Source organism: Hetaerina americana, unplaced genomic scaffold (assembly GCF_022747635.1).
Source record: "Hetaerina americana unplaced genomic scaffold, ioHetAmer1.1.p SCAF_7, whole genome shotgun sequence".
In the NCBI taxonomy this organism is placed as follows: Eukaryota; Metazoa; Arthropoda; class Insecta; order Odonata; family Calopterygidae; genus Hetaerina; species Hetaerina americana.
This window is the reverse complement of record NW_027287316.1, coordinates 81167136-81193932: the sequence shown is the minus strand read 5'-3', so window position 1 is coordinate 81193932 and position 26797 is coordinate 81167136. Positions and strand designations below refer to the sequence as shown.

Here is a 26797-nt window from a genome sequence, read left to right as displayed (position 1 = left end):
AAAGGATACATTGTTTGTTGGAGAGATCCGCGATGGTTTCCATGCATTTTCGAATGTCCCGCTCACATCACTGCGTCCGCCGGAAGTGGCTGCTGAGTGTTCCCTCGTCCGCGTACGCCGCTATCTCCTGGGGCACGACTGCACTCTCCTCGACCCCGGTGCAGGGCCGGCACATGCATTCCAGGGGCGCCTTGGTCGTCACCTGCACAAGGGAAGACGAGGAGGAAATAGAATAAGAGGAATCAAGGGAGCGGCAGGAAGTGTTCACGGAAGTCAGTGGAATTCATTTGACAGCACACACGTGTGGTTGGGCCAGTGTTTTTATAAAAACTTCGGGTGAATTGCAATGTTAAACAAATTAACGATGATTTAAAAAGATGAGGGTCGCGGTAGTCCAGTTGGTAGAGCGTTGGACTGCTGACCGGAGGGTCCCGGTTTTAAAATGTCTCATTGAGGCTCTGCCTGTATTCAAAGTTACTTGCAGATCCCTGGTTGATTGATTGTTTGTGGGAAATACTAGGTACGCCGGTCAAACCTATCCATTGATGGATAAGGGATACTTGTTATGTGGGGGCGAGTGCCTGTGAGAAGTGAATGGTAACCTGGTGCAGCTAGTTGCGACCCCCTCATATCGGTATCCCTGCATGCCTCACTTGACCTTACCTTCTTCGATTCCCCTCTCGCAGTCCCATTTTCCCGTACCCCCCCCCCCCCCACGTGCATCTCAGCATCACAAGATTTTAATTCATCAGCAACAATGAAACGAAAGAAGCGTCAGAATACAAGAGAATGGAACGACAAAGGTCAAGTCAGAGAAGGGCAGCAATGCACCGCTAAACCGTGCTTCTTCGCGAAAAATCATCTCCATGGCACTCACCAGAGAGGACGTTCCCTTCTGGTCCCTCCAGGGTTGAAAAACTCGAAAATTGGAAGGGCGGAGGAGGTCAAAACTTTCTTCGTGGCCAAAATCTTCTTAGTGCGGAAAATTTGTCTTTGCCGGCCCCGGTGGCGGCGGGGTAACGTCCTCGTCTGCCAAACCAGAGGTTACGAGTTCGATTCTCGCCTGGGTGGTTTTTCCTCCACCTAGGGCTTGGATGTATGTAATTGTCAAAGTGTATCAATGTTCAAAGTCCGATGTAAAGGTCGAAGTGCTGTTTTCGGACAGATGCAAAATAAATAGATAAAAACTTAGGAATATTCTCTACGTCTTCTGATTGGAATGGATTTAGAGTCCTGGGTCGAACCTCTTTGAGAAAACAGACAACTTGAACAGGCTCTCATAAATAGAAATAGAACAATAAATCTTGAATATATGATTTTGACACCAAAAGCAGTTTTTTACGAAGTAATATGTGGCATTAGGTTCCACGCGATAGAATAAATACGGCAAAAGAAATTTACAGGCGATGATGATGCAGATTCATAGGATTTTTCATGAACTGCATAGAAAACAATCAAAATTTGAGATGGAATTTGCAAAAAAATATTTCCCAGCTCTGATTCAACGTGATATTTAGGAGGACATGACATGAAATGTGTAGACTCAATTAAATGCTTTGGCGTTACTCTCTCTCTCTCACGACCTCTGCTGGGTGAAACACATACGGGGAATACATGCGGACAAGATAACAAAAAATTAGGATTTATTAGAAGAGTACTGGGTAAATGTGATGGAAAGGTCAAAGAGAACTGTTATCTGTTATCGCTGGTTAGGTCTCATTTAGGACGTGCTGCAAGTGTATGGGATCTTCACGAAGTTGGATTGATTGCCGAATTGGATCGCGTGCAGAATAGAGGAGCTAGATTTGTAAAACATGATTATGATAAACTTAGTATCTTACCCAAAATATTAGAGCAGCTGGGCTGGGAATTACTCTCGGAGCGAAGGTTAAATTACGAGCATACCTCTAGCATAAATGGGAGGGACGTATCTATAGCAATGATGTTGAAAATGTATTATTACTCCCGTCGTACTACGGTAGGAAAGATCAGGATAATAAAATTAAAGAGATCAAGTTTAGAACAGTTAGATTTAAGATGCCATTTTTTTCACGAGCGATAGGGGATCGTAATAACGTTGTTCGACAGCGGTAGGGTCATGTTCGGGTAACATTATTCTGGTGCGTATTCACCCCCTGCCACACACCTTGGCGGTGACTTGAAGGGTATATATAGATACATAAATAAATAAACGTGGTACGAACGGGCATTGTAACTACCACACCAAATGATATTTGGAAACATACAAGTATTTACTTTACAAGGATCTTTGGACACGATTTAATCGCGCAGGTGGGTTAATTTGCAAAATCTACGAAGCTCTTAAAATCTCGTAACCTTATCCAGGGTATGGAGGGACACATGCGGAGAGGTTTGAAGGTTAGGGGTTTGGGAATGAGTGACCTCACCTTTCTGAATTTCCTCTCGCCGGGCTTTGCTTTGGGGCAGAAGAGGGAAACGCTGGCTTCTCGCTCGCCGCTCTCCTGACAGCACATGCAAGACCGCTCCATCTGCCATATCTTTGATCCGGAAACCTTAGAGATAGAAATAGGTGGGTAGGCATTACATCAAGTCAAGCAGTTATCTCGGATGAAATAAACCGGAGCGGGTGGAGATCCTCACTTGTTTAAACAGTGATTTTAAAAGAAAATGGGTGTAGAAACAAGAGCATTCTTTTAAAGGAATAGTGTTGGCTTAAAGAAACTCTTCCGAGAAAAAAGGAATTAAAAAACGGTGAGCTAAGTAATTGAAATGAAATTATTGACTTTGTAATTCCACACACTTTATTTAAAAAACACCACCCAGGTTTAGACGTTGAACGTCATCATCAGGTTATAATGATGACGTTGTTGTTACGATGATAGTACCAGTTGATGACGTTCAACGTCTAAACCCGGGTCGTTTTTCAAATAAAGTGTGTAGGATTACAAAGTCAATAATTTCATTTCAATGTGTTATGCAAATTCCATAAAGTTATGCCGGAGAAAACAAAAGCCAAGTAATGATGGAAGGAGACGATTCAAAGAACTCCATTACGTGGCGCAGCAGATGTTAGGATCAGAAACGTGGTCTACGAGGCAAGAGGATGAGCGAGGATTGGATACTTTTGTGATTTGGGCGTCGAGAAGAATAGAGAAAATAAGTCGGACGGAGAGGGAGAGGCTAAAGGTAGAATTAAAAAAATGTGGCGCGGAAAGAAACGGTTGCAGCTGCGCTAAATCCGAATAAGGTAGACAAAGTGGGTGGAGGAGAAAAAAAGGAGAAAGAGGTGAAAGGTAGAGAGAGTTTGAATAATTCGTGATGGATGGAAGATTGAATAAACTAGTTAAGGCATAGAGATAAAATGATTAGCTTCTAAGGTATTCCACAGGCCGGTAGAAACGACGGTAAATTTGCAGAATCAAATAATGTAGGTCGAACGAGAATGGTCTCGTGAAATGTATAAAATAATAGTCGCTAGGATATGACTGGAATGCCTTGCATGAATAGGGCGTAAATAAGAAATCCCTTCACCGAAGTAAGAACCTCTTCTCCGGCGGAGAGACATAAGGGAGGGACTAGAAGAAAAATAAAGGAATGATAAATGAGAAAAAGACGTCTTTACAGTCCAAGTGAATAGTGTTTTCGACTGCTGGCCTAAGGGACCGGGTTCAAACCCCGATGGCACCTCTGAGTTCTCGCAGTTCCTCCCATGCTCCGTGTGACTTCGAGTACCAGATCTTCCTGGGAAATGGTTGCCCACACACACGCACAACGTGGCGATGATCGAAGCAGGATCAGGCGAAATATATGCAACATAAGATGTGAACCCTCTTTAAGTGGGAGTTGCACGACTCGAGGTGAGCAAGAAGTGAATTTAGTTTGAGTGACTATGTTAAATAATCTGTCCTGAAGCTTTTTTTACACCACTGTTAAAGTGAAAAGGGAGGTAAAAATTGAGATTGGGGTGGTGATTTCGGGGGATAAATTATTCACTCAACAGTAATCAGATTCACATTCAAAATATTAGAACGATCCCATTTAAACGGGGGGGGGGAGGGTGTTTCCCAAACAGGTTTAAAAGGGAATTCCTAGTTCCATGGACCGTATTCGTGAAATTACAAATACACACACACACAAACAGTCACATAGGTTATCCCAAAGTGGCTTCCGGGGACGAGTTCCTCTCGACAAGGACTGGCCGTGGGCTAGCTTAACCATTTGCATATGTGTTCACTATTTTTATTAAAGGTTAATTAGGTCTTAAGCACCTATCACCCCATGCCACGCGCCCCTTGGATGTATTTCAGGGTATTACGTGCATGTAGACGTGGGAGCAGTAGGCATTACCTCGATTCTCGGGCGTTGATTATTCTTTTTACTAATTATTGGAGTGCGTTTTACTTTTCGCACGTCGCCCAACGGGTTGGCGTGACTCTGTTCCATGCTTATATTATTAGTGTCGCAAATCATTTCGTATTGGAAAGGAAATACTCAGTTCTTCCGCATTTATTCACCCACCTGATGATAACTTTGTAAGTCGAAACCTAGGTCGTGTTCCATAAAATATGTGTGGAATTACTAAGTATTTCCTTTCCGATATGAATCGCTTCCACAAAGTGACGCCTCAAACCATTCCATTAATCATTACGTATTTAGGTTTGCTTCATCACATGCCGTGCTTAATACAATTACCACTTAAATAATATTTAAAAAAAAGCAATGTGGGTCGCGGTAGTCCAGGGATAGAGCGTTGGACTACTGACCACCCAAGCTATGTGATTTTTCGTGTACAAGAACTTCCTGGGAAACCAGGAAGGGAAACCGGCACAGGGAAAGGATCTGGCCCCCTTATTACCCTGCTAATGTGTGAATTTCACACTCCATATTGGGTGGACTCAACTGGACAACTACTAAACTGACTTTTGGGTCGATTACTGTCTATATTGTTCTATGTTTAATAAAAGCAATAACTATTCGGAATTCTATGGAATCGCGTACAACGTTTACCATAGTGTGAATCTCGGTCTATGGCTTTAAAAAGGACGGCGACCTTCTTCCGCTCCTAAAACACATTATCCGAAGCGGGTGGCCATATTCTCTGATGAATCCAGATGACTGTTTTGAAGTCTAATGCAATGTTTCAGATTGATTATAACTCTCCTCGTCTATGGTGTGGTCTTTTTATGAGATGCAAAGGTCCCATAAAGTTATCGAGACGCCCACAAGTTGTAAAGTCTAATTAACACATTCTTTTGGTCATTTTCCTCTCTTTCTCAGTCAAAATCATTCCTTAAATGGCTAAGTGTGGTAATTAGAGTATCAGTCTACAGTAATTATATCCCCAGATCAGTGGAAAAGTGCGAATTTTGTTTTTCTCATAATGACCAACTTCCACTACATCTCGCCTGAATCTGTGGAATAATATTCCTCCACTCCGTAGACTCAAGGGAAACTTTTCTAGAAATTTTAGAATTGGTATCATGACTGTACGGAGAAAGAGGACTCACATTAATAAGTATGGATTCATGTAAAATTAATTATCTTTGAGACTCTGTGTCACCCCAACCTCGGAATTTTTATCTCATTCCTCGTCTTTGGAAAAAGTTACGTCCTTAAGTTGCTGATGGCACCAATTCAAGTCCTCAACCGCGTTTCCAGTGTCATTTGTCGGTCCCTCTCCATGCACGAATATTTCTTAATGCTCAGGCCAGGCACTGGGCCATGGGAAATTTGCAGAAGTGACCCATCCAGATAACAGATGAGAACTATGTTTATATTGAGGTTTATGGTGAAAAAAAAAGAAAAATCGGAGAACATTGGCCGATGCATTTCGGTGGGCATTTCCCCAGACGGAAGTTGTGCCTGGAAGGAAACTTTTTACCCACTGAAGAATTTATTAAGACTCTCACTTCTTCCGTCCTTTAATCTAGCAAAACCAATAGTCAATAGGGAAGGTTAGACTAAGCAAGACTGATAAACCAAACGGAAAGGCAATGTAAATCATTGAGATTCGGAGGGTATCAACCGGAGCTGACAAAACAGTTCGTTTATATATATATATATATATATATATATATATATATATATATATATATATATATATATATATTATATATATATATTTATATATATATATATATATATATATATATATATATATATATATATATATTTACGATAATGGTCAAAATAGTTCGGGCAATAAAAGAATTAATGCGTTAGCCAAAGAAGTTTTCGCAAAGAGGAGAAAGTTGATTACTGCAAGGAACTTAAGAAAAGATATAAAGAAAAGAAGGCTGGAACGTTTGACATTGAGCGTAGTTTTTTGCACATGTCCCGTGATACACCTCTCCGCTGAGTCAAGAGGAGTGACGTAGTTGAATGGAGGCTTTTGCGATTCGGGTAAGGAGAAGGGGGAGGAAACAATTGAGTCGACGCCGGAGGGAAGCAAACAAAGAAACGCTGGTCATGGCAGGTGAAGCGATAAGGGTGTCGGGATGAATTGGAAGAGGGCAGGAAAAGAGTGGTTCTAGAGTGTGCTACGTTAAAGGCGGAATTTAAAAAAAAATGTGGCGCGGAAAGAAACGGTTGCAGCTGCGCTAAATCCGAATAAGGTAGACAAAGTGGGTGGAGGAGAAAAAAAAGAAGGAGAAAGAGGCGAAAGGTAGAGAGAGTTTGATTAATTCGTGATGGATGGAAGATTGAATGAACTAGTTGAGGCATAGAGATAAAAGAATAAGCTTCTAAGGTATTCCACAAGCCGGTAGAAACGACGGGAAATTTGCAGAATCAAATAATGTAGGGCGAACGAGACGAGTCTCGTGAAATGTATAAAATAATAGTCGTTTGGATATGACTGAAATAGGGCGTAAATAAGAAATCCCTTCACCGAAGTAAGAACCTCTTCGCCGGCGGAGAGACATAAGGGAGGGACTAGAAGAAAAGTAAAGGAATTATAAATGAGAAAAAGACGGCTTTACAGTCCAAGTGAATAGTGCTTTAGACTGCTGGCCTAAGGGACCGGGTTCCAGGAAAGTGGGTCAAGGGTGTGGTGCGTTAGTAAGAGACGGGATGTGGGATAAGCGAGACATGTGGAGCAGAAGAGGACAGGCATGACGGATGGGATGAATGGCGGTAGAAGAGTATGCTAAGTAGAAGAATGGTATTTCGTAGTTGGTAGTTTATGGTAGCGTCTTGTTAGCTGGGACTTCAATTTGTGGCAGTACTTAGTTACTGGGGATATCAATATCCTAACTTTATACGGTAGAATTCTGCTAATACATTAATAAACCATAGTTAATATCCTCGGGCGATGGATTCCAGGTCGACGCGATCATTTTCCCCAGAAGTTGTCCAGTGAACAGAGTCCCAAGGGATTTTGGTCCTGGTGGATTCCCTTTCTCTGGAATCAGCAACATGAAGAAGTGAATTGGGTAATGTGGTGATGAACTTCACTTAGAGCTCAATTATTGGTGAAAAATTGTGTCCAGGTGAGGACAGGAATGGCATTTCTACTGGGAACAACAAGAAGTGTCATCAGACTTTTACCTTCTATTTACTTCCTGTACTTGATCTGCATTTGTCGTTTCTCTGTGTTAAAGAAATCTTTAATGCTATATTTTATGCCTCGGTAAGGTTAATGCCATCTTCTAAAGTTTCTTCAAAATGTTCTACATATCCACGTTTTAAAAAATTAATATATTCCAAACTTTTGTTGCTTTAAATCAATTCGCAATTTTATGATCCGCTGTGAGCAATTACTTGCATATTGTGCGAAAAAACTTCCCTCGTTGAAAGTAGAGACAAGTTACATCCAGAGGTCACCACTTATATGATCTAGTGCTTTAATCCTAATGCCGTGGCGATGGATGACTTGAATTTCCTACCTCTGTTCGGGTTATAGCGAATATACCAAATTGTAAAAGTGTGCTGACCAAATTTCAAAGTAACGTACCGAGAGTAAAGTGTGATCTGGGAATTTGACATATTATTTGCAGTCCGTGCCTTTTACATTCTTTCCTAAATGAATCCCTCGGGTATTTCGTGGTGATCTTTTTTTTATTAGCAAGTGAGCCTCCATCTATTCTGCATATATTTTCATTGTCATTGTTTGCTTTGGCAGGAGCCCAGATAGTACCACTTTTGTAATTTTTAACTATGGGATTTTATGTTTATCATTATATTGTATTATATAAAAAACTAGTTTTCCGCCGAGAGGATTATTACTTTCTGTTAGATTACAGATATAACAAGTTTTTATCAGCTTAAACACGAAAGGAATGTGCTGGGTCAACAAATTGCGTCAGATATCAGGTTATCACAATCAGTTGAACCGGGTAATCTTGTACAATTGGCTCAGTTATTTTTTTGTGCGCTCCAATTTGCTTCAATGTTTATTTCTGAATTGAGCTGCATGTATCTGCGACCTCCGCAAGTGTGACGTTTTCCCTGAGCCATACTACCTTGAACAAAAAGTTCCCGGAATAACCACCGTGTGGCGCTCCCATCGTTCCGATTTGAGTTCTGTTTTTTTTGTTAAATTGGTACATCTGTTGTTGATATTCCCTTTAAATCTTAGCGTCATAACTTGACATTTGCAAAAGTTACGTAGCCAAGAGTACATCTATCTCTGTGTGTGTTGGCGAATTTTTTACAATTGCAGAAATGGATTTAAATTTGCAACAACGAACTTGTATTAAATTTTGCGTAAAAAACGGATTTAGTGGCGCACGGACGTTGGAAATGTTGGAAAAGTGTTTCGGCAACGATTCTCTAAAAAAAACGGTCGTTTACCAGTGGCACGAGCGGTTCAGAAGTGGTCGTGAGTCAATCGAAGATGATGAACGCAGTGGCAGACCATCGACATGGAAAGTCGGTGAAAAAATTGATAAAGTAAAAGAAATGTTGGTCAATAACCGCAAATTAACCATCAGAGAAATAGCGGAGGACTTGAACATTGCCTATGGATCCGCCCAAGACATTGTGGTTAATGATTTGGGTTTCCGTCGTGTAGCAGCAAAGTTGGTGCCAAAAGACCTCAATTTCATGCAAAAAAGAGACCGTGTTGACGTCGCAAAAGACATGATTTGCGAGGCTGAATCCGATCCCACATTCATCAAAAGGATCATTACTGGAGACGAGACGTGGGTTTATGAGTACGACACGCAATCCAGACATCAGGCAAGTGAATGGCGTTCACCAAATGAGCCGAGACCAAAAAAACCACGTCGTTTTCAGTCAAAAAAGAAGGCAATGCTGACGGTTTTCATGGATTACAACGGTGTAGTGCATCATGAATTTTTGCCAGAAGGCCAGACAGTAAACAAAGAGTATTATTTGGGCGTTATGAGACGTTTGCGTGAAGCAATTCGCCGAAAGAGACCAGAAATGTGGGCAGAAAACTCGTGGATTTTGCACCATGATAACGCACCGTCGCACAGTGCTATCATTATTCGTAATTTTTTGACGAAAAATGCAACAAATACCATCCAACAGCCACCGAATTCACCTGATTTGGCTCCCTGTGACTTCTTTCTGTTCAATCGAGTTAAAAAACCATTACGGGGAACGCGTTTTAGCAGCCGAGAGGAAGTAATGGAAAAATCGCAGGAAGCACTGATGGACATACCGAAAACCGACCGTAACTTTTGCAAATGTCAAGTTATGACACTAAGATTTAAAGGGAATATCAACAACAGATGTACCAATTTAACAAAAAAAAACAGAACTCAAATCGGAACGATGGGAGCGCCACACGGTGGTTATTCCGGGAACTTTTTGATCAAGGTAGTATTTTGACTCTGCTATGATGTCATATGTCCAGAAAATGTATATAGCATTGCAAACTTAATGCAACCAGAAGTCTCTTACTATAAATCGTTATGCCATGTAAAACGTTTTGCAACGTAAAACGTAATGCAACCAGAAGTCTAACAAAATATTAGGATTAACAAAAAATTAGGATTTATTGGAAGAGTACTGGGTAAATGTGATGAAAAGGTCAAAGAGAAATGTTATCTCTCGCTGGTTAGGCCTAATTTAGAATATGCTGCTAGTATGAGGTATCCTAACGAAGTTGGATCAATTGCCGCATTGGGTCGCGTGCAGTGTAGAAGAGCTAGATTTGTAAAACGTTGTAATTATAAACTGAATATCGCATCCAAAATATCAGAGGAGCTAGGCTGGAAAATCACTCACGGAGCGAAGGTTAAATTACAAATTGAAACTCTTGCATAATTTGGAAGAACGTCTCTTTAGCAGTGATGTTGAAAATGCACTATTACCCCCATCGTACTACGGTAGAAGAGATCATGAATATAAAACTAGAGAGATTAAGGGTAGAACAGATGCATTTAAGATGTCAATTTTTCCACGAACGATAGGGGATCAGAATAACATTGTCCGACCGCAGTAGGAGTAAAAATATTTGGGTCGAAAATAGCTTGTTGTGTATTCACCCCCTGCCACACTCCCTAGCAGTGGCTTGCAGGGTCTAAATATACATTAATATAATAAACTAAAATATCCTTAATGGATGTATCTCTTAATTTTTTCCAATAAATAGTAAATCGCTGACTAAAGATCAAATCAAGCGCTACAAGCTATTAAATGAAAGGTATTCAAGCATTAAGGAATTAGTCCACGGCTCTGTTTGCGAATGCAATGCCTTTGCATAAAGAAGTCTCAGGGTAACCGATAACCATCGCAGCTAAATTAACTAGTTTATGCCATTTCAAGAAGCCTTCTATTATTTTTTTCCTTTTGAGGTATATTCTCAAAGCCAGGCTAGGATATGAAAAAATAGATCATGTACGGCTATACTGGATATTACATTTCCATTTTGGTCGAATAATTTCCTCCTTACCTTTTGCTTTCCCTGTTTCTCACCGTCCAGATGAGCGCGGTCCCTTCTCCCATCGTTTGAAACGCACTTCATTCCATGCGTAGTCACGGACACGGAGAGCGCGCTATTCCCGACGGGTGTCCTCGAGCGCTGCCGTAGCAATGCCCCCCGCGCCTCTTGCCACGCTATACGCGGGGCTCCGTGCGGTCATCATTTCATTCCTTCAAATGCCCGACGAGGCTCGCATTTTGTTTTCCCAGTCACTTTCCACGACTTGGCAGTCTCCACTGCGCCTTATATGCTTTGATCTATGTACATCGGGCGAAACATTTATTTTCTAATGGAACTGCTGGAAGTATTTCATGACATCGACATGGTCTATAGTATAAACTCATTAGGCGTCCATACCAACGTAGCGGGTCTTAATGTATATGACCCCCTCCCCCCTTGCGTCACTTTGACAGCATTGAAATCGAATGAAGGGGGGTCGGAATGGTGCGATGGTTAACGTACAGGCAGGTACACCACGAGGGCCCGGGTTCAAATCCTGGCAAACATTTTTCAGATGACAAATATTTTTCAGTAGCATCCTAATCCCTACTTGAGGTGCTTTGTGGAGGGCACTTTGAGTGAGTACGCCGTCCGTCGGATGGGACGTTAAGCTGCGGACCCCTTGGCGCCTTTCGACAAGAGTAGTCTACTGCCGACGCGGGGTTCCTCTTCATTTCCCATCCATCCCTAACGTCGCAAATGACCTAAGCTGTCGGTCGCCTCCCCTAAATACTGCTACTACTCGAATGGAGGCGTCAGTTGGATTCATTCGGATTCAAGCGCGCGATCTTTATTTCTCAGCGAGCATTTAATATTAGGTCTTCATCTGCAATGAGTGCCTCCAACCCCTGACGATAAAACATATCCTGACAGAATGTAGAACATACCAAAGGACCAGAGACATGTTTAATATAAGGGGAGACTTAAGTTATATTTTAGGGGATGACTCTGGGTTCATAAATCGAGTCTTAAATTTTTTAAGGGCAACTGGTTTAATGAGGCAGCTATAGTTTTGGATCTCATAATTTTAATGCCTCTTGATTTTAACAATTATTTATTTATTTATATATTTAATCGTATTTATTTATTCCTAATTAAAAAGGAATTTTAGTTCTAATTTTAATGAGTGGTGCAAAATGACCTTAGCTGTCGACGCACCCTAAAACTCTCAAAACTCTCTCTCTCGGATTTCTTTTGATTCCGCTACATCTTCTAGTGAAGTAGACTTACATTTTTACGATCCTCCTAACTGTGAGGATTAAGTGCCGGGGGCTGGGTGGGGTGGAGTGGGCGTGGGGTGCCGAGTGTCACAGACTAAGATCCCCCCCATCCGCGACCTCCGCACCACTTTCCTCATTGTACAAGGTTTAAAAAGCATCGTTTACAACTTTTGTCCTGACGTGCATTGCGTGACGTGCGTGACGTGCAGACCGTCGGTTGTTAAGTGCGCGCATGATCGCAGATATCGTACATTGACATTGAAACAAGATGACATTGAACAACGTTATCACTGAAAATTTGGTCATCCGAAAGATCTGCGCTAAACTCTTCCTCCCGAATGTGATTGGACGGATGACCAAGAGAGCAGAGTCAAACCCTCGAGTCGTGAAAAAGCCGCTGGAAAAAGTGTGTCGACAATCAAGGGATGTTCTCGTACGAAGGAAAATGTCGAGGGATTGTATTAATATCTATACTAAAACTATTTTCCCGAAACTTTTTATACAAACCATTTACGAGGCTTTTTCAAATTTAAATGGACACCTGAAGATTTTGCGACATACCGCGGGTCGTAAATAATAAAATTCCGACGTAAAACAAAGTTGACTTGTTCAAACATTAATGAACTCGGCCCTAACATTATTTATGTTACCACCTTACTCTTCTTTTGTTGATGTTTCCTTTGTGTGTTTATATTACGAGTATGCCTTACAACATATTATGGGCGAGGGTAGAACAGAGGTAGCGTCTGCCTGTGGAACCGAAGGTCGATTCCCACAACCGGCGAAAATTTTTTAGCTTAGAAAAAATTTGTAAATGGTTTTTCGGAGCAGACAACCACATATTAACAGAAAAAAAACAGAATAATGGGTTTTCGGAACGAGACAACGAGAAAAATAGACTCCTGCTAAAAAAAAAGGTATCCTGAACCGGCTATCCATGGTGAATGGGAGCAGTATTACCATTAGGCACTGGTGACGAAGAACAAGTGGGTCGCTGTCACTGCTGCGGCCCGAGTGAAGCTCACGGTATCCGCAGTACTGCAATGTGAAATGTACCACATCATATTATCCCTAGAATATGCAGCCTTGCCTTGCATTCTAATAAAAGTAGAATGCAGCAGCCGCAATAAACCAATCCTAGGATTGAAATACCGATAATATATTAACATTTGAAAGTCAATGCGTTATCCAATGATTACTCATTCGATAATATTGAATTCAATATTCATTTACCTCCGTTGACAAGCCCACCTTGAACAGCAATATTGGTGTGATTCTGGTGTAGGCGAGAAAGGAGCGACCAGCGAGGATGCAGCTAGCGATTTCTTCCGGCGCGCCATACCGTGGACACAGACGCTATAATGTGGAAGTGTCCACTGCGTTGCCACGCCGCAGGCAATAGGGGTGCAGCTATGCATGAAGTTCGACCAATGCAAAGCGTATCGCACTATAGAGGATGGTTGGAGGGTTACTCATGGCCAACGTATTTGTCTAAACGAGCAGTCCTTCTTCAACGTTGGGGAAATTTGCTGACCCGCTGCCATGACAACCGTCCGACTTACGTCGTCGCCAAGATGGATGGGCGTGGCTTTTGAGGAGAATCAGTCATCATCGTATTTAATGGTTTCATCCCTGTATTTGAAGGCAGCACCACTGCTTAAACAACGTGCATCCACCACATCCTTAAACAACCCGCCCCAACCAATGGTATTCATTGGATGAACGGATTTCGTATAATATGAATCCAATAAATGTACGAGTATATCCAGTGTCCTCTTGATATCCAAACATAGATATAGTTGCGCATGTAGATGTATTGTGTACATAGAATATTATGCCTCCTGCAATAACCGTATGGTAAACAGTATACAAATACTCCTACGTGCATTTTATGTCCTTTGGGCGAATGAGTAGCTAAGCTTAAAATTAAAACGTGAATATCCTCACCTTAAAGAAGCTACAAATTCTAGACTTAAATCGAGATTTTGAAATATTTAAAAACTAATTAAAAATTGTAAAAATTACGCTCAGAGTAATTTTAAATCGCTAAACTCGAAAGTTGCGTCAAGTGGATTTTATCAACCATCCAACAAATGAGGTCTTTGATTATGTCTCTCAGACACCACATAGCGTTCGATATGTGTGTGTATGGATATCCAAATATTGATACGCATTTATCCCTTCTATGCTAATGGATTGGTGATGTCTTGAATATTGTGGTGATTGTCCATTGTGATTACATGAACTTTATATTTTTCGCTGTATGTTTTATCCCATAAGGATCCCCATTCTTGTAATCATCGTATGTAATCTAATTGAAACATGTTACATTTTCGTCCGTTCGTCTCTTCGCGATCACGCTAAAATATCACCCTTGAGTTAACTAAAAAAATCAATCTTGTGCTTTCAAAAATCTTCACGACCAATTCTGCATTCTTAGATGAAGTGAGTCACAGGGAATTTTGCAATTTTTTAAGGGCTCCCGATGCATGCGTCAGAGTCAACCGGAGTCAACATCTCAATGCTCTCAGTTTATGGGCGCACCGCCGTGATCTGTCCTCCCGCTCTCTCCTGGATGAACATTTTCATACTTACTATCGTCTGCGCTTTGCCTTTTCCCTGTGACTGTGGCATTGGTTCTCCCTTCTTCTAAGAAATATGCCTCCAGGTAATTAGTTTATTTAAATCAACCACAACAATATTTAAGCGGACGCGGTTTTCATAGACTTTAAAAAAGCCTTCGACAAAGTACCTCAAGGTACTTTACTCACAAAACTGGAAGCAATGGCACAGATAAAAATATCCGAGGTTGAATTAAAAACTTTTTGAATGGTCGGGTACAATGAGTAGTGATAGATGGAGTCAGCTCAAGCGCAGTAGAAGTTACTTCAGGTGTTCCCCAGAGAAGTGTCATCGGACTTCTGTCATTCATACTTTACGTTAACGACATTGAAGCCATAGTCACTTGTAAGATACGTTTATTTGCTGACGATGTTGTGGTTTACCGTGATATCTGTGAACCTGAGGACATAGCAGCTTTATCAGATGACCTTACTGCTGTACAACGCTGGGGCGACACTTGGCAATTAGAATTAAACTTTAAAAAGTCCGTAGTGATGAATTTTTGAAAAAAGAGCAATTCCCTCGCGAACGCCTACTGCATCAGGAACACCAAAATAGAATGTGCAGACTCCATTAAATACCTAGGCGTTACGTTGTCCTTTGGCTTGATTGACCTCTCCAGGGGGAAACAAATACGGGAAATATGTGGATAAGCTAACAACAAATTAGGATCTATTAGAAGATTGCTATGATGAAAAGGTCAAAGAGAAATGTTATCTTTCGCTGGTTAGGCCTCATTTAGAATCTGCTGCGAGTACATGGCATTCTCACGAAGTTGGCTTAGTTGTCGAATTGGATCACGGGCAGCGTAGAGGAGCTAGGATTGTAAAACGCTGTTGTGGTAAACTTATTAGCGTATCCAAAATATTAGAGCAGCTAGGCTGGGAATCACTCAAGGAGTGAAGGTTAAACTACAGATTGAAGCTCTTGCATTAATTGGAAGTATGTCTTTTAAGCGATGTAGTTGAAAATGTATTATTAGTCCCATCGCACTACGGTAGATCATGCGAATAAAATTGGAGCGATTAAGTGTACAACTGATAAACTCAAGATATCATTTTTTCCACGGACGATAATGGATCAGAATAACATTTTCCGACCGCGGTAGGAGCCATATTCGGGTAAAAATTAGTCTGCTGAATATTCATCTCCTGCCACACACCCTGGCGGTGTCTTGCACGGTACTAATATATCTACAAATATTTAAATACCGATGTCAAAATAATCGAGCGAGACCACTTAAGACGTCCGTTCAGAAACTGAGCACTTTGCAATCGAATTCCCACATTTTGATGTACCTGGAGAGGTAAAGTCTGAAGCCTCGCTCTTGATGGGTGAAAAACGTGCTATTTCAAAGTTAACTGAAATATTGCAGCGGTGAAAAAACTCGACGGGGGACCGGAAATGCTGGGATAGAAGTCCTTGGCGTCGTAAGGGAATAGCCCGTATGACGACACAAGGACTTCAAACCGCCGAGCTTCAGCCTCTCACTCTGGTAAAGCAATCCAAATATTTCGACGCAAGACTTCTAAGGTAAACTCACCCTTGAAATTTGGTACACCGGCAACAGCTCACAGGAATCTATTCTTAGCAGATTCAACTCATCTTTTTTGTTTAATTAATGTAGTGCCTTTTGGCGAAATAGAGTCTGACCCGAAGCCTGTTATTCCATCCAAAATAAGGTTTACTAACTCTGAGTCTTTCATGATGACATGATGGTGTCTGTGTGTGCCTGTCAATGCTTTCCTCCATTCTTTTATCTGTTACAAAGAGTACGCGTTGATTGTACAAGATTACCAGACCAAGTAGAACCCGTCGTGCCACGTGCAGCCTTCCCAGCTAAAGGTCCCCAATACCGGTCGGTCATGGTACATATTCTCCAGTGTTCAACATGCGATACCAATGTCTCCTGCATTACTGTAGGCCCGCTTTCACCCACCAATATCATCAACAGCACATTTGGCGAGGTAAAAACGCGTGTTGGCGGGTGGGGTAAAAGAAACAAGGTTGGGCGAACACAAGCAATAAGTATACAAGGTTTGCGTAAAAAGTATCGATAACAATTTTTTTCTGACGCGTGCGTGAAGTGCTGAATCCAGACCGTCGTTTAAGTGTGCGCTTGTTCGCAGATATCGTAATGACATTGACAAGATGGCAGTTTACACCGGTATCACTGAAAATTTGGGGATGCGAAAGATCTGCACGAAACTCATCCCGAAGGTGTTCGAAAGGACGACCAAAAGAGCAGTGTCGAGTGTCTCTGCTTGAGAAGACCTTCTGCAACGTCATCGCGACGATTCCCCAACCCCATAACAGTCACAATGTGGAATCAGCAGACTCTTTCCTTTTACCAAAAGTGAAATCCTCCCTAAAAAGGACACCACCATGGGACCCTAAGACAAACCGTCACAGATGCTTGCACGCGTACCCTTAAGGATCTCCTTCCGCAATCCGCCTACCACGGAACCTTCGAGTTATGGAAGAGCCGCTAGGGCAAAAGTGTGTCGACGCTCTCAAGGGATTTACTTTGAAGAATTTTGAGGCATTGTAGCAATATCTGAAAAAAAATATATTTTCTCAATACTATTTATACAAGCCCTATATTTACATGAAAATAATATGCTACTTCCGGGATCCGAACCCGGGATATCCTGTTTTTAACTGAGAAAATGTGTATCGTGGACGCTTTCGTGAAAATTCTTGAAGTGTACGTATTCGGCAGTGCCGTTGTTGATGGCAGACTCGAATATGTCTCTCGGAAAACCTTTCACAAGAGGGTTTGGAAGAGCGCATTATCATAATTGCACGCACGAGGAGCAGGCGGATCTCCATTGGCGGAGAATATTCACCTAATCAAGGGACGAAACTGGCAATTGAAAATCATATTAGGTACAAGGTAAAGGAAAGCAGGTTAGGAAAATATATATCGATGAACAGAAATGATCTGTAATTTTTAAACAAGGACAAATAAATTCGCAAAATAAAATACCAAGGCTCCCGATAAACATTTTTTGTCCGTTCTTTGATTTCTTATGGATTCTAATTGCTTTGATGGCACTTGGAATGACACATTACAAACGAGTTTCTCCTGGGAATTTAAATGGTGTCAACAAGTCAACAAGCCGATTGTCATTCTTGAGGAAGTACTGTTTCACAGACCAAAAGTGTTTATTATTTTCTAGCTGTAGAGCGTTTCGATATCTTCCGTGGAGAAACTCTCTGTGACGCTTCACATAGCACCCGTATACGGTATGTAAACATTTCTTCCAAATGGGCTCCAGAGCTTGAGGAACTGTCTAATTTTCGGTAGCAATGCCATAAAAGAATGCGAAATTTGGTGGCTTACCATTACGGTTGAAAGTTAATTTCATTGAAGTTCCTCAGTTGACAGTACATTTTGACAAAATTAAAATGATAGAGGCAGCATGAACAGGGAATTAAGAGGCGTATTAATAGTTGAATTCAAGGAATAACGCCAAGGTCGGAAAATGGGGTAATACGAGACACACACATAACTTTTTGAAAAAGTATTTCTGGCTAAGGGCCCTGATGCTGATGGGAAAACATCAATTTGATATCCAAAATCTAATAATTAATATTGGATTTATTGCGGTGTTATGCTGTGAAAGGATAGATGAGAATATTCAAATGAAGAAAAACGATATTTTTCCCCAAAATGACCAAAATTTGCACGTTTTTGTTGATTGTCGTGTCTCTTGACGGAGAATAAATTGCTGCGTGGGTGGTCTTATCTGAAAATTTGTTAAAACCACTCTGACGAATGACAGGAGAATAAATTGTTACGCCAATATATTGTGTCGTAATTTAGCAAAGAATACTTATGCTGTCTCTGTATGTAAAGGGTAATTCCATTGCTTGAAATTTCCCGTCCTCTATCAACGAGTTTATGGTTGATTTAATTTCGCCTGGATTTTCCAACAATTACAAATTTCCAAGTGCAAAGTAACAGGGCTAAATGTCAACAGATTTCGTCAATACGAGTATTTTGCGCGAACTACGTTGAATTTAATCGGCAACTTTCCCTCATAGGGCTAATTAGTGACCAAAAAATCGATTTCTCAGCCCATCCTAATGGGTAGGTACGTAGTCTTTAAAGTATTGGAGTAATTTGGTCTTAAAACTCTAAGGATTTCGAAAGGAGATGATTATATCCAGCTGCATTTCCACAAGCTGTTTGCAATCAAAATAAAACAAGGATTTGAAACATCAAATCCGAAATTGGATTTTTAGCAATTTTAAGCCTCGTATCCGGAACACTGGTAAATGACAAGTTGATTGATATTACAAATAATATTGTACCCTTTATAGAGATTTATCACAGGGTCTCATAAACTCTTGATATTTCAGTCAAATCAACCCCATGTTTTTTCCTGATAAATTATGCCCTATATATTTTTTATTGTCATCGCTACATATCCTCCAAGGTAGCTTGGTATTGATTGATGAGCGCGACTACATAAATACGCCATCTGCCAGCAACTGGAAGTAACGGCGCAGAATGCTTCGCAGTCTGTGACATTGCGTTGAATGAAGGGCAGCATGCGATATGCGACGTGGTCCTTGATGCGAGAGCCCTAAGGAGACGATATCGCAGTCATATTTAACATCAGACCACTGTGAGTCATAAACTTCCCCGTCCCATTGTCGCAATTAATGTCCCTCCGCCGAATGAATTGCACCGAATGATTGCGCTTGCTCGCTCGCCCCGGGCGATGCTCACGGCGCTCCTGCCAATCCGAAGATTCCGCATCTATTGCGTCTCTCAACCGACGCTTGGTCATCACATTCCATCCGGCCCACAGTCACGGAATCCACATCGGCTATATTTGATGAGCCCGAATTACGAGGTCTATCCGATAAATACGCGAACTGGTGCAATCTGGCGGCCATGACGCGGACTATAGCCCCGCCCACTAGCGGCGCTAGTTGTCCGAGGCCCAATGAGCCGTCTGTGCTTGGCGGATCGTCGAGCTGTGCGTATGGTGGCAGTTATGTTAGTTTCTGTTTTCCTTACTGTTTGTCGTAAATGGAAATTGACGAAATCACGGAGCAACGAATCAACATCAAGTTATTTGATGAAGTGCGGTAAAAGTTATCAGAAATAACTGAAATGTTGACAGCTATTTACGGTGATAATGCTCTAAAGAAAAAATCCGTTTTCAAGGGGATTAAATCAAACCAAAAAATCAAGAAAAAGCCGATCGAAAGTCAAAGTTATGCTCCTGGTTTTCTTTCTTACTTTCTTCTTTATCGCAGGTGTTGTTCAACATGAATTTATTCCTGAAGGACTAACAGTAAATGCCGAGTGATGAGGGGACATCAGTAGGAAGGAATGGACACAATAAAGGAAGAAACGACGAGAAAACTAAAAAGCCTAACTGCCGAGGACTTCCAAGGGTTCTTTAAACAGCGGAGAAGATGGAATAAGTACATAGCAACAAATGGAGAGTACTTTGAAGGAGAAAAATCGATGCAGACTAAATTTTGCAAAATAAAGTTTTTATGGCTTCAGTTCGCGTATTTATTGGACAGACCTCGTACAATGAACCAGATCGAGGTGTTCGAGTCCCGGTCAAGGAAATATTTTTACTCTTGTGATCCGTTCGACCCCGCCTTCCCCACCTCTATTGTGTTCGTCCTTTATGTGTGTTCCTATTTCTTTTCCTTATATCTGTTTCTATATATATATATATATATATATATATATATATATATATATATATACATATATAGTGTGTGTGTATATATATACATATATATAGTGTGTGTGTATATATATATATATATATATATATATATATATATATATATATATATATATATATATATACACACACACTGAGGAGAAGGTTTCAACAGGAAATTACAGAAGGATGAGGACGCTGGATGGAAGGGAAGGTGAGTAGTAGTAGTATTTAGAGGGGCGACCGGCAGCTGAGGTCATTTGCGCCATTAGGGATGGACAGGAAAGGATGAAGGGTGGAGAGAAACCCGGCGTTGGCATTAGCCTACTCTTTACGAAAGGCGCCAAGGGGTTTGCAGCTTAACGTCCCATCCGACGGACGGCGTACTCGCTCAAAGTGCCCTCCACATAGCACCTCAAGCAGGGATCGAGATATCGCTGAATAATATTCAACACCGCCGAGGTTTGGACCCGGGCCCTCTGGGTGGGAAGCCAGTACGATCCCCGACCGCACCATCTCGATCCCAGGCGAATGCTAGTAAAGGTTTGGAGCCCTAGGATAGATATGAAAGGTGAAGAGAGAATGAAAATATCTAGAGGTTGGTGTGATTAATGCTCGATATTAATTCCTGGCTCATTCTAGGAGTGTAGGAGCCAGATATACGCCTGTTGTATTGTTTTGATTTTCAGTGGAGGGTGGGAGGGACACTAGAATGGAGACACTATAGCAATTATCAAAGGGAGTGTTATGTTGTGAGGCGTGTTTTGGGATTAGGAGCATCCCAGACAGGGAAGAATTCTTGTATGAATCATGGTAGTTAATTATCCTAATATTTGTGGATGTGGTACACTGTCTAATACAGAAGGCTGGGCATATTTGGCGCTTCACGAGATAAATGACATTGCTGGAGGTTCGCGAAGAGTAGGGAATTTGCGGGAGAGAGTTAAAAACTCTTATGGAAAACGGGGGTACTGTTGAAGGGGGGCGAGTGGCGCGAGCACCAGTCAGTCTCGCTGCAGATATCTGGCTGTTACGTACTTTACATAACACCCTGCAAGCCGACACGAGTAATTATTTCTTGGCGATTAATGACATTCGCAAATTAAATTTTTAGTAAGTTATGATTCTTACTGTGTTGCAGTCCCTGATTATGGCAGAGAGAAATCATCCCTTATATCTAACGGTTCTGCTGTCATTTTCAATGAATTCATCACTTGTTTCACTCACCAATAATATTTAGCGCCAGGAGTAATCCAAATCTTGATCTACTCGTATGATCATTGCATACTTATCTACTCGTAATTAGATGAAGTTTTACAAGTAATTTTAGACCTTCCGGTGTCCCTAAGGTAATAATTTGATGCTGAGTGTTTGTTCATAACAATTCTTGACGAAACAGATAGCTTTACTACGTTCCCCACGTTTACTTCCGCAGTCCACAGTCCTTCTGTGGAGAGTTCCCAAACATTCTGCGGTGTACCCAAATCGAGGTTTGATCAACGAAAAATAACACTGCTCTCGATAAGTTTTTCATTCTAATATTTTCCCACTAGTTATTCCTTTGATGCCTTCCCCTTTCGGACCACTAGTGACAAATTCCCGACCCTTTCTTCAGGAATTTCAACTTTTCCGCGGTAGCGAAAAAGTTGGTAAATTAGCGATCACGCCGAGATGACGTCATTTACAAACTAAGGTGAAACGAAGCGTTATGAAAGGGCTGGATAAAACGAGGAGGATAATATTTCTGTGAGCATGAATGGTTGTGGTGAAGCCATTTGTTCACCGAACGTACTTTATCGCCGTCCCAAGGGCGCTTCATTGCAACCTGTAATGCAAAATGGCGGCGAATGAGCGCTATGAACATGAAAAATGAAAATGATGCAAATCACACACAACAATTACACTCATGCAGTCATACCATCTTCACCCACCACTTACATCAATGAATGAATATAATGTCATGATGGGAAAAATGAGGCATTTCATGAGGGAGCGGACGGAGTCTTGGACAAATGAAAGCGTATTTGAATGATTCGATGAAAGAATGAATGAATTAATGAATGAATGGTGAGGCATGAAATGAAGAAACATCGAAAGAATGCGAAATAGGAGGCCAAAAGGCTCCATCGCTAAAACTTGCCTCTCTCGCTCTCTCTCTCTCTCAGCACACAAATCACGGCTGATTTCATCTCTTCAACTGTGTGTGTGGGAATATTTTTAGCATTAATCATATATATGTTAAATTACAGAAACAATCAAAGACACAAAAATCTGTGGGAGAAGTTCGCTCCATTACAGATCCATCAAACATTTGATGCTCTGGAAAAGAAGATATGATTAGTTCAATGTGGTCCAGACAAAATGAAATTCGGAAGACCCCTTTACACTTCTTCATTGAGTCTTGCCCGTTTTATCACTGGCAAAAGGTCAGCGGGGTGAACTCTGCGTGTTGATCTTTTCGCACATCTACATAATATTAGGGATCAGTTTCTACGTAGGTAAATATCAAAGAAAGGAATTTCAGCGAGGGAAATGTCTCTAGAAAGAATGAAACCGACACTTAAATTGCGGTGAATTGACTATTAATGTGCTGTATGATTTAAATTTAAAGGTTCCACGGAAATTAAAATTGACTATCCTGTATAAGTCGACGTTATTCATGAGAGGATTGGAACTGCTCGATTTTGAAGATTTTTGACGGAAGAGCCCTCTCATTTGGCTATCTTTCCATTTTTCGGAATAGAAACATCATCATAAATGCTACGAATCAGTCCATATAGACTCTACCTCCTACGTTTTCCTAAATCTTTAAGTAATTCCGCAGGAATTTTGTCTACCCCTACAGCCTTATTTGATTTAATTTCCCTTAATGCCTCTTCTATCTCATCGTCGAGTATACCTGGACCTAAGATATCCTCATCTACGTCAAATTCTCTTACTATGCCTGCTGGCCTAATGTCTTTACCGTTCAGTTCTTCTATATATTCCCTCAATTTCTTCTGAATTTTCTCTGGTTCAAATAATATTTTTCCTGGCTTATTTTTGCTAGTCACCGCAGATGTTCCATTCTTTCTTTCTGACAGTGTTTTAAACTTCCTGTGTGGTGCGCAAATTAAATCTTTGCTTTGCAAACTGTAAATGGAGTACATGTGAGTATTTTCCTCCATTTCTGAGATAAAGTTCACTTGAATGATTTCCAATTTCTTGACTGCAAAATAAATTTCACCCCTTGTAATGAATATAGAAATTTGCTGGCGTTGAAATCCAAAAAAGACATTAAAAATAGTCGGAGGAAATACTGACACGTAAATTGGAATTCTCAAACGATGGTGGTAGAAGGGAGAAAGTCCAAAAGAGAAAAAGTTCTCCCAATACGATAGATAGAACGTGATACTCGTTAGGGACGGCCCAAAAATCCTAAATGTGCAAAGTATTGAAATGTTTTTCTTTTATTTATTAATGGTTGTTCAGCAGACGAGACAGGGTTCTCATAAACATGGATGCCTAAGCACGTTCCATGCCTCTTGCACTCCACCAAACAAGACATGAGACACACTCCATAATCATTAACGACAACAAATATGATGTATGAAGTGAGGAAGGAAGTGTACGCAGTTGAACAGTATAAACCATTATTCAACTATATTTATATCAACTTCATGCCACATGTTCCTGATCCGATTTCATCCCCCCCTCATCTCGCTTCCAATTAGCATCTTCGACATTCCTCAATTGTTCCTGAATATGTCGCGCATTCACTTTCCTGCTTTCTTCTTCAATTTCTCCCAGAGGACTCCACTGTCCACCTATCAATCCTTCGTTTGAATTCATTTCCGTTCACTTCATTCCTTCAGTTTTCATTCACAATCACGTATTAAGAGCCTCCAATCTACGCTTATTCTCTTTCCTGAACGACCAGGTTTCAGAGTCCCGCAAAGCTATTCTCCCAATAGCGGTTTTCACTGGTCTTCTCCTTACACATCCACTTCAAAAACCTTAACCTCCCTTCTTCATGATCGATTCTCATTCTCATAATAATGTAAATAAAATAGCGAAGTGCTTAGGTTGAGTGTATCTTTTGAAACTTTGTGTTAATAGGTTATGTTCAAATGAAAATCGTAATTATTTTCCCATATGGCATTAATGTTACACGAACTGCTTTTAGCAGAAGATCAAAAGCATCTTGTTCTTTCACGCAACCTGGGTCGTTTTTGATGTTTTGATGATCTTCAGTGAAAATGAATTCGTGAAAAATGAATGAGATGTGGGAGAAATATTACCCAATTATTCAATTGGAAATGTTTTCCATTCACAGCCCCGGATGACGTCATTCCCGAGTTGTGGCGCTCTGCCGCCGTCCTACTCAAAGTGCTCTGGGGAGAGGGGGGTGGCGGGGGAGAGGGGGGGATTGTGGTGCCTCTGAGGTCGCCCTTACCTGGAGGTACGACGTGCACCGCCCCGTGCAGGCGAACGATGGGATGGGCTTGGGCACGCACCCCGGATACTGCAGCACGTGGATGACCGGGGTCACCTGGCACTGGTCACTGAGGGCCCTGACCCCACCGGGCAGCCACAGGGCAGCCAGAAGCAGCAGCAGCAGCAACGGGAAAGGATGGGGCACCGCCCCTTTGCGGCAGGGGGCCCCGGCATGCGGGCCCTCGCGGCCTGAGGGCCCCGACACGCCGACGCGCCCCATTGGTAGACCGCTCTCCATCCCGGTGATGATCCGCCTGTGGTGTGGCAACCGAAGAGGGGAAGAAAGGCGATCCGTCGGTCATTTAAGGCGAATATTATCCCGGAAGGGCACATTTGCATCTAGCGTATGAAGGCGTACGAGGCGTGGAAAACCCGCTGGCAGCGGTGCGTGGACTCAGAGGGGCGCTGCTTTGAAGACTTTTGGGTGAATGAATCAATTCTAGCCCTGCATTTTTTTAGCCTAATCATTCCTCATACCTTTGGGACAGACCTCATAAACGCAGAAAATCAACACATAAATTAGAAAATAATTGGAAGAGAATTAGGGAATTCATGACAGGTGAAATACTTTGGTGTTATACTGAAATTACCTGTCCATGTAGAACTTACTTGTAGAAGAATATGCGGGTCAGCCGTAAAGAAGCTAGGTTTCAATAGACTGGTCGTAGGACAATGTAATGGAGAAGTATGAGAGAGGTGTTATTACGCGCTCTATATTTATTTGCCCAGTTCTTGGATACGCGGCGAGTATTTGGAATCCAAGGTAGAACACGTCAATCAACAACTAGATAAGGTTCAGAGAAAATTCGCTGGTTTTGTTAAATTAATTAATTTATCAATTAAAGAAAGTGCGTAAGCATGTGGTGGGTACAGTGGAGGAATTAGATTTGGTCCTCGAAGTTAGAAGCAAACATTAAAGACTCATAGAAAGGCACAGATCACCTGAGTTTTCTTATGACACAGTGGAAGTTATTATGTCACCATATTTTGCTGATAGATGAAACCACTGGGATGAAATAGGAGAGATCGACACTATCACCGACAGATTCAAAAACTCGTTCTGACCTCGCATGGTACACAAGTATAATAACAATAACAGGAATATATAATATTTGTATTTCCTCCTTTTTCGCACACAAAATGAACTTTAACATTGAGTAAAATTAGCGCTTGTTTGAAAAAAATGCTCTCAGCTTTGACATACACACACACACACATATATATATATATATATATATATATATATATATATATATATATATATATATATATATCTACGTGTCTTTTTTTGGGTTTCCTTATGAATGTTTTTCCCTTTTCCTAACCCTTTAACCACCCTTTCTCTCTCTTATGCCTGACCCAACCTATTTGGAGCTTGCACCAACTGCCACACACCTTTGCGGTAGATCGCGGGGTATTTATCAGGATGTAGAATAAAATCAGAACAAAACGCTTGAACAAATTCAAATAAAGACGACCATTTAATGAGTTAATCAATTATTACATGATGTACACGCGTGTGTATGTTGGTGTGCCCGATTTGTTTTGAAAGTGAGCTAATTTATATTCAAATATATGCATGTGATAATAGTTGTGGGCGAATAATTGGTGCCCTACCAACCCCTGCCACACTCCCTTGCGAGTATTGTGTAAATGGATATGTACATATACAGAAAGACAGAGAAGTGCGGAGTAAAGTAGTATAAGGGAGAAATATTCCAATAAATAACGAAGGACGAGTTTTTCTTACCTTGAACCAACGCCCTTGAACCAACGATAACCATGGATACAAAGAACTGCCCTCTGATGGGTGAATTCTTCTCGGGTCTTCCACCGGGTCAATGTCTCCATAGCTGCCGACGTTTCGATTCCTGAAGGGATTCATTAGAAGCCCTGAC

At 41.4% G+C, this 26797-nt stretch overlaps 1 protein-coding gene across 1 annotated transcript; it reads right to left on the bottom strand.

Moving 5' to 3' along the window:
* Positions 1-67: 67 nt before the first annotated feature.
* Positions 68-25137, bottom strand: Burs (Cuticle-tanning hormone bursicon). The gene is made up of 3 exons (XM_071595774.1): positions 24859-25137; positions 2409-2534; positions 68-202 (listed from the first exon to the last, which is right to left on the bottom strand). The coding sequence occupies exons 1-3, from the start codon at positions 25135-25137 to the stop codon at positions 68-70; spliced, it is 540 nt and encodes a 179-aa protein (XP_071451875.1).
* Positions 25138-26797: the final 1660 nt, after the last annotated feature.